Genomic DNA, 9,497 nt, shown 5'->3' on the forward strand with positions numbered 1-9,497 from the left:
TTATTAATTCATTCATTTCTTACAGTCTTGCTCTTGCCCTTCTATACAAAACTACTATTTGACTACTTTTTGGTCGAGTACTTTAATTTTATAAAAAAAAAAATTATTAGATACACACAAATAGACTAGAATCAGGGAAGAAAGCGATTGATCTAAGAAGACATAGGCACACAGGAACAAGATGGTAGTTGTACTTGTAGGGTACCCTTGTCCATAAAGGATACAACCATGTGGCACTAAGGCATGACCCAACAATATTCATTGTTTGAACTGAAACACCCAACAAATTCTGCTCCCAGCTTAGTAAATGCATGGTACGTGTGTTTTAAGTTGTTGGATTAGACACACCAATCAGGCCAAGAGTGCAATAGTTTCCCGCAATCTATGGCGGCATTTAGTCAAGTTTTCCTAACCCAATTTTCTAACTTGTAACCCCAAATTTTGAATTTTGTTTAGTATGTAAACTTTAGGAGAAGGGAATGATGTTCCAATCCAATGCAGGAAAAATATACTCATATACTAAAAAATGCTTACAAGTGACCAAGTGTACTCACATTAATTTTACCTTAAGAAGACGAGTGATGAGTTAAATACAAAACTTTGTCCTAGGGTTAATTTTCTGACTAATTGTCACTTCCAATAATTTTACGTTATTCACCAATAAAAAATATCATGATTTTCTTAAGGAAGTAATTATTCTAAAAATCAACTATATATATATATACTAATTGGTGATATTGAACTTAATTAAAAATCTATTAAACAAATGTTTTTAAAATAAATATAGGAATTATAAATATTAATGTTTATAAGTGCAAAGTCAAAAACGTCAATCTATCACAGTTCAAACGTTCTTAATTTACTAGATTGATAAGATGTCACATCTTAATTAATCCATCATGTCTTTTAAAAGAATTAATGTTTGTAATTAAATTTTTTAAAGGTAAAACTTAACCAGACTTGTCACATTTTCATTGGTAGCTTTTAATGAGGTGGAGTAATTTTAGTTGCAATCTTTATCCTAAAAGTATTACTAAAAGAATTCCAAAACAACAGGACAAGATCGTTGTATCAATCTAACTAAATTTAGTCTTTCTTTTTTGAAGCTTCAACTTAACTACACATTGCTTACTTCTTCTTCTCCTTTTCTTTTCCTTCAGTTGATTTTTTCAGTCAAACTTCTTGTACCAGCAAGTGTAAATATTCATAGTTGATCAATGAAAGTCAAAGAGAATAATTGTCAAAAGTTGTATTCACATGTCGCGAAAGGAATATTGGTGAGCGAAGTCAGCAGAAAACAGAATTTTAAGGAAGTACGTTATAAGGTAGCACAACGGATTTGACCTTTTCGTAGACAGTATTTTTAATTCGGATTCCACAACAAGTTGATTTGATTTGATTTGATTAATAAATTACTTATTGTTCACGGTTTCTTTAAACAAGTTTGTAATTCTCTAACCGAACTATTAATGATTTATTGTAAACTTCTTGCACAGTCCATATTGAAAATATTTTCCGTACAAAACCTTATTTAATGTATAAAAAACTTTCGTACCCCATTGTCTAGAGCTCTTCGTTATGCGAAGGTACGAGGGAGGGATGTTGTACGCAGCCTTACCCTTGTATATGCAAAGAGGCTGTTTTCGAATTCGAACCCATGACTAACAAGTCACAAAGGCACAACTTTACCGCTGCACCAGGGCTCGCCCTCACCTTATTTAATGTATCATAGGTAAAATTTTATTTCGAAGACCATTTATATGTTGGTGATGGAAGAAGCCAACATAAATGCTCTTTTGATCACACTTTGGTAAGTACATTTATTTATATGATTAACCATATGGAGAGGTCCCCTCAAAAAACAAAAAAAAAAACCATATGGGGAGGTAGTGATCTGAAACCAAATCTAACCGTTTGAGGTTTGCAGCACTTAAAATCCACAAAGGGTCTTGCCTATCTAGCCATACTCTCTTGAATAAGTATTATCTAAAGTCTGAACCTGTCCTTTTTTTTTTCAAATCTGAACCTGTCTTGAATAAAATAAAATTGCATGATTTTAACCCAAAAAACCTGGTTTAAGAAAATTCGTCATCATATGTATAAAATTTTACACAACTAAAGATCGCATGCACTCAAAGAATGCTTAAAATGTAAAATCGTATGATTTTATAATATGAAAAAAAAATTATGATATGTAAACATTCACATATATGCATTCAAATGTAGTAATAATCGTACATTATATCATACATTAAAATAGAACAGCGAAATACAAATTAGTTTTTAAATTCTGTTTTTTTTAGATCTACTTAGTAAAAACTTTAAATTTAAATATTAGAACAATAAAAATTGCTTATGGTAAATAATTATATGTATCATTTACGAAGTTTAACACTGTTATATGATCTTGTCTTTCATATATTATATTATATAATATTAAAAGACATATAATTATCATCAAGTTGATCATGATTCAACCATAGGTTATAGGTATACCAATGAACCGTGAGACAAATACCTTCATAGGTTTAATGTTCGACCTGGTTTTTAAGAGCATTGGCTACTTGCCTTAAATATTGAAAGAAACGGATTTGGGTTACCTACGTTTAACAAGATAAATGGAAAATAATAGGTAGGCTCCATAAGTTTTTAAACTAACACAGCATTAACCATTGTATATTCTCCCATTCTCTAAATTCACCTGTAATCTCAGTTAAACTGGAGGGGTTTAAATCGCAAAAGAAACAGTAAAAAACCATATTCAATAGAAAAAACTATGTTGCTTTCTTCTCTCCCATTTATACCTTATCTAAGATTCACTAATTCATTATTATTTGAAGGAGAGATATAAGGTGAATTGAATAATTAAAGAAGAAAAGAATGGAAAAGATCACAGGTTGGATCATCTCAGCTAACAAACTAACATTCTAACAACAAACATAGCCTGATAATAAAAAAACACTGTTATCTGCAGCAACACAACCCGTAGCCATTTCTAATATGGTACTTGATTTTGCAATACATGGAGAATAGCTAGAATAGACATGCATGTCCACAAAAGCATTATTATGTTGATAACTGGGCAGGACCACGTTCATAACAAGAACAAACCTAGGTCTTTTGCGTAATATATTTGTATAGTCATTCTTAATACTTACAGAACAATTAAAGAGGGAAGTGGAGCATCTTGGTTTTGCAGAATAATCAGTGGAGCATCAGCACTAGGCATTTTGCAGAATTAGTATAAGCAAAAAACTAAGATGCAAATTACATTTTTGCATCAGACATCAATGAATCAAAACTTAGTGAGACACTTAAGAAGTGTGAACTATTGTATACACACAATATGCCGATAAATTCCTTGACCAATGATTTTTAATCATTAGCGCTAACTGATTAATGAAATAGCAAAACTACCATAACCATTCATTTCTAGCGCTAACTGCTTTCACATTAGTTGATACAAGTGGAAGAGTTCCGTAAAGTGATATCAAGTCATTGAGACATTTGCTTCTCCTGTGGCTATGCCCTCTCAGACTGCTAATAGCTGATGCGCCAATCTCATAGATTTTGCCTGCAAATTTCATGTATAAGTTTTGATATTCCACACTAACTTCAAGCTGAGTGATATACATAAAGTACTAGCCAAGACATAGAGATCAAGTTATCATTATCTAGCTTTTCTAGACCTCACAAGCAAGTCTCCACCCAAAAAAGAAAAAAATGACCGCATTAATTTTGTATCCAATTATTGTGTTCTACAATCTATACTAGGAATAAAATCAACCAATTCTAAGAGTCCACAGGAAAAAAAGTTAGGGCCGTATTATCCAATGTCATGAGGATATTAAGTAAGTAGCATTAAATAAACCTTAATAAATGTTTTTAATTACATTAAAAAGTGAGTATTACATAACTTCCGTGTTTTTAGAACAATAAGGCTGTGTCTAGCTAGCCATTTTAAATCTTATAGCTTAATTAATTTTTAAGTTTGTGTAACAAAAAATATATATAAATATGTTTGGCAAATGAGTTTATCTTACTAGGCTATAGTATTTCACTATTTTTTCATGCACTACCTGAAGTAGTATCCAAGCATTTAACTTGTCGTTAATTTTTCATTTTTATTCTTAATATTTTAATAAAAATCCTCCTTAATCCCCTCATCTCAATAAAAATCCTCACCCGCAATAAAAAAAACTAAAGCAATAATTACCTACCTAAAAATATATTCTTGTCTATAAAAGAAAAACAGAATTAATATGAAAAAAATCATATAAACATATTATGTCATTTTACATTTATGAACTAATTCACAGTTAATTTATCAAACACCTTTAATTCAATAAGTGTTTTTTATAACCAATTCAATAAGTTATATTAGTAACTTTTAGTTAAAAAATAGCTTTCCAGCTAATTACTTAATTATGCCAAACAGCTGCTACTACAATATAGGAGCAAAGTAATAATTTTATTCGAATAGTTTTTAAATTTCTTATTGCTGTGAGCTATGAAATATGAAGCTATGATACTACAATAGAGGAGCAATGTTTGTGCTAGACACTAATACTAAATTACTAACTAGTAAATACAAGAACCCAGAATCTTCAAAAAAGTACTACAGAATTTAAAATACAACTTAGTATTCAACACCAAGAAATTTTATTAGAATAACTTCATATCTAATTGAAATGCACAGATTGCATCCTTATATTTTGTGCTTTGCTACATTATTAATTGATATGTCTATGTTTAATAATGTTTAAATCACATGTTTATGCCTGTTTCAAAGTAGCAATGTTTGCACAATTTCCAAATAACAAGCAAAATCTGTAGATTGATAGCATATGCGAGAAATTAATTTACTTGGAAAAATACATGCACTGAAACTTCAACAAATATTTTCTTCTAAATTTTAGTTATTACTGTAGACCATACACAACAAACTGAATCCTATCCTTAAAAGTGAAAGAACAAGAAGTACCTTTCACCCATATTGGAGGACCACTTGTGGCATTAGCAACAAAAAGGGACATTGCAATGTCTTCACAAGTTCTGTTGAAGGCAACAAAGTTGAAATTCAAACAATATCAAGGACATGGGAAAGAATAAGTGATAAGAACAAATTTAAAATTCTTGAGAGGATTAACCATATATATTACCTCTCCCTGGAAACATAGTCCTGAATTGATGGAGACATCTCGTGAGTATATAAATCCAAGTATTTCCTGTGAAAGAATGCAGCCTTTGAGAGAACCATGCTATAAGTGCCTGTCCACCAAACAGACCACCATCCTCCATACCTGTAATATGCAGCATTGTTTTGCTGTAGTATATGAAGAGAAATCAATCAGATACAACATGCAAACTAACATGAAAAGTTATATTCAATAAGGGTAAATCAGAGTTCCATTGAGTTACCATCAAGCAAGTTGCATGAATACAGTGGACATCTACATGTTTTTATTATTTTTTTCTTTCTTTTTTTAATATAAAATAGAGTAGTAACATGTCTTGAGTTTTTCCTGCCAATAAGTCATTTCCCATCATTCTGAAAAATATATTAGTTCTGAAAAAGCATCTCTGAAATGAGTTTGTCTGAAGGGTGTAATGGTGTATCTACTAGTAAACTTTAGAGGATTAAAACACAATACACTTAAAATTAAAATGAGGATGGATGCACCCTTACTTGCTTACTTTAGAGATAGTATTACTGTAGAAGATCCTTGTCTATATTAGTTTGATTTTTTCTCCCTCAACCCCCACCCACAACCCCATATGTGGGAGTTGCAATAGCACCATTCTTGTGTAAACAATTAATGAAGTGTTCATCATCATATAACCAATCAAAACTCAATGTCAAGCTCTGAATTTAGTCAGACTTGACCGTATGACCATATAGCTAATCCTATAAAATACTTCAGGTTTCAGCATCCTACTTGCAAGCATTATTGCAAAATGCAAACCTCAAAGCATTATTGCAAGCATTAAAGGGAGTAAAATTCAATCAGTTCAAATTTAAGTAATAGAATGGGAAAGGTAGTAGTTTACTAATAACTAACCTCCTTATCCAGCCAGTGAATTCGAGGAACAAATCCCACCATCGTAAATGGTGCACTTTGCCAGACAGAGAAAGCAAAATCTAGAGTAGAGCATGGAACAACCACATCATCATCAACTGAGAAAATTGCATCTGTCTTGAGGTTCTTTATTGGCTTAAACCTGCTGTTTGGCTCACCATCTGCATTGATGTCAAATCTAAAGTTTGGTTTATGAGCTTTCTGAGACTTCAAAACCACAATCTTATTCAGATATGTTTTAAGCCTCTCGGATGGTTGTTCACTTTCACTCCACACCACATGTATTGCTTCAGCACTTCGACAGGATGCATAATGAGCAACAGTTTGTTTCAGAAGAGATTTATGCCTCCAAGTGTTTATAAGCACAGTATAGCCACCCCTGAATCATAGATTAAATCAGTTGTATCAGCAGATCAAGCTCAAATTATAAAAACAGCAAAATAAAACTCAACAATGAACAAGAACCACATTGATAGTCATTGCATGCAAGAAAAAACCACTAGAAGGAAATATAAGGGTATGTTTGATTTCTACTTTCAAAATCTGCTTTTAGCTTTCAAGAAAACAAAGACAACAGACATTTGCACCAAGGTCATGCCTCAGGACATGCAGCACAACTCCGACAGATGACTCACACCCTAGAGTTAGAACCATGAAATAGAAGAAGATGTCGACAAATATCTCCTAAATATTTATGTTTTTAGGTTTTTTAAACACTTGTTTTGAAAATAATTTTTAAAACATAATAGATTTTAGAAGAGAAATTCATTGCTGAGTAGTACGAAATTATTTTAGAAAATAGTTTTTACGACCAAAAGGTGAGAACGAAGTCAAACAGGCCGATATAATTGTTTGCCTAAAACAATTAGAAAATAGGCAATCTAACATTATGACTTTCTAATTTCTATAGATAGTAATCTAAAAGTTCTTTGTTGCTTGCACACATCATGCTGAATCAAACAACCTAGCACATCAAATCTATCTTTCGTTTTGAGAATTTCTCCAAACAATGCAACGCAGAGTCCTGATTGGCAACCGTGTAAATCTTCTATGGAGAATTCGTAGTATAGAAACTTTCCAATTTCACAATACAGAGAATTTTCAATATTCATGCTAAAAGTAGTTCAAACAAACATCATCACTTTTCAAAAGAGGAAAGGAATTTTTTTTTACAGATCAAGTGCATCCTCAGAGGAAGGCAATTCTGCTCAAGCTAGACATGATTCGTGGTGAAAAAATGGTTAATTTCATTAAAAAAATGAAGCCCCCCCAAAAAAAGACATCGAGTGAACAAAAGCAGATAAAAAAAAAAGGTAAAATTGCAGAGAAAAACAGATCTAATTTTCTTTATATACCTTGAAGTGGAGGAAACCGAAGAGGAGTGGTGAGGGTTCCATCCCATCCACGAACTGAGTCTGGAGGAGACAAAAACGACGATGGAGAGAGCAAAAAGAACTAAGAAGAGCTTGAACTTGGCGGCGCCGAGGAACTGTTTGGCGCGGCGGAGGGAGAGAAAGGGGCGATTGCTGTAGGAGCTGCGGTTGGCTGCTTTCTGCTTCGCCGGAGAGTCGAAGCCATCGCTAGCGTCGGCGGCGACGCGAATCTGAACGAGGTTGGACATGGCTCAAGGTAGAACATTCGGGGAATGATCCGAAGAGAACGCCGTGACGATTGAGGTGGTGGAGGTGATGTTGATTTGCATCATCATCGCCGTGGTTGCGCGTGTTGATCGCTTCAAACTACAAAGGGGTGCACGGTTCGGTTCCTGCTTCAAAACGACGTGTCGCTTGATGGACACAGAACCTCAAAACGACTCATGGAACAATTTTAACACACTTATCGTTTTGTTTTTCTTAGCCTTAGCTTCATCTTAGCAATCAAATCCGACTAATTGAGAATTTTATAATAATAAATAAAATATCATCAAGAATTATTTTAGTTAAATATTAAATTTAAAATTAATTAAATCATTTGTATTTGATTATTTGATTAATACAAGTATCATTTGTTGTATATGTTGTATATGGACATAATTAAAACTTTTTAATTATTTATAGGTTCAAATCTCTTCACTAACCATCTAACAATTAATATTTATCAATTAAAAAAAGTTGGATTGAAATTATTTATATTTAATCTTGGTTTTCTCGTTTTGATCTTTCATGTATATTTCTTCATTCTTACCAAAACTATTAATGTTTAAGATTATTACACATATTTCAAGAAATATTTAATACTATTCTCAAACTACATATTTATTATTTAGATTATATTTGATAAAATTAACTGAAAAATTAGTTGGGAGTTGTAAGCTAAAAAAAACTAATTAAAAGCTAAGGAGTTATTTGATTGAATCATAAACTAAAAAATTAAATGAAAGCTAAAAAATTATTTGATTAAATCATAAGTGTTTGATAAAATTATTTGAAGAAGTAACTAAAAAATATAGAATTACATAAATAAAAATATTTATGTAACGTTTAAAGACAAAAAAGAAATGAATATAATAAATTTTACCTTAAATAAAAAATACTAAAATAGAAATCTAATAAATGTTTAAGGACAATAGAGAATAAATATAAAAACTTAGAAATTATAAGTTAACGTTTTAAAAAATTATACTTCAAGTAGGGTATAAAAATTACTAAAAACAATTAAAAAAACTCGTTTATCAAATAGTCAAACATAATTTTCAATTAATAAAAAATAAATAAAAATTAGCTGAAAATGTCTTATCAAATGCACTCTTAGTTTAAAGTTTTAATTATCCTTTTGATTTAATTGTTTTTATTTTTTGGTTGTTTTTTTTTTTCATTTTCACTCAAAATATTTTAAAAAATCTAACCAAACATATTTTCATCATTATATTCTATTTTCAATGAAAATAAAAACAAAAAACCAAACACCTCTACGTCTACGAAATAATCTATCTTCATTTTATTTAGCCCGCAAACATATCGTGTAACTTGCGGGCTAACAAGCTAGCTCACGGGTCGCTTAAAAAACAAAAGTAGGAAAAAAAATGTAAGCCAATTTGTGCATCATAAAGTTTTATTGGTGATTTTCTTTTTCTCACACAAGAAGCTCAGCCTTAATCGAATGGAACTAGAGCTTTGTACACCCTATTATGTTTTTGTTTTTTATTCAACAGGACTAAGACTAAGGAAACTACAAAGAAATAAAATGAGGGATCAAAACCCCTAAAACATCACTCCTTCCACCCACAACTGAACACAACCTAAGGAGCACCTGGCTCACATGAGCAGGAGGATGCTCAAGAATCAAGAAATTCTCTACCATAGAAGAAGCATGGTTGGCCAAATTAATATGTTTTTTTCAGATTTCTACAATATGTCTTTTAAATATAAATTAACTAATTTTCTTTTATCCTTATAAATCAATATTATATGAGATTTA

At 31.3% G+C, this 9,497-nt stretch overlaps 1 protein-coding gene across 1 annotated transcript; it reads right to left on the reverse strand.

Annotated features, from left to right (window-relative positions):
• Positions 1-3,247: 3,247 nt before the first annotated feature.
• Positions 3,248-7,823, reverse strand: LOC100781422 (exostosin-2-like). The gene is given in 5 exon segments (NM_001255395.2): positions 3,248-3,574; positions 4,985-5,055; positions 5,163-5,326; positions 6,063-6,459; positions 7,436-7,823. Coding segments are annotated over 5 exon segments (1,059 nt in total). The 5' UTR covers positions 7,702-7,823; the 3' UTR covers positions 3,248-3,413.
• Between the last annotated feature and the right edge of the window lie 1,674 nt (positions 7,824-9,497).

The sequence above is a fragment of the Glycine max genome, chromosome 16 (assembly GCF_000004515.6).
Source record: "Glycine max cultivar Williams 82 chromosome 16, Glycine_max_v4.0, whole genome shotgun sequence".
NCBI lineage: Eukaryota > Viridiplantae > Streptophyta > Magnoliopsida > Fabales > Fabaceae > Glycine > Glycine max.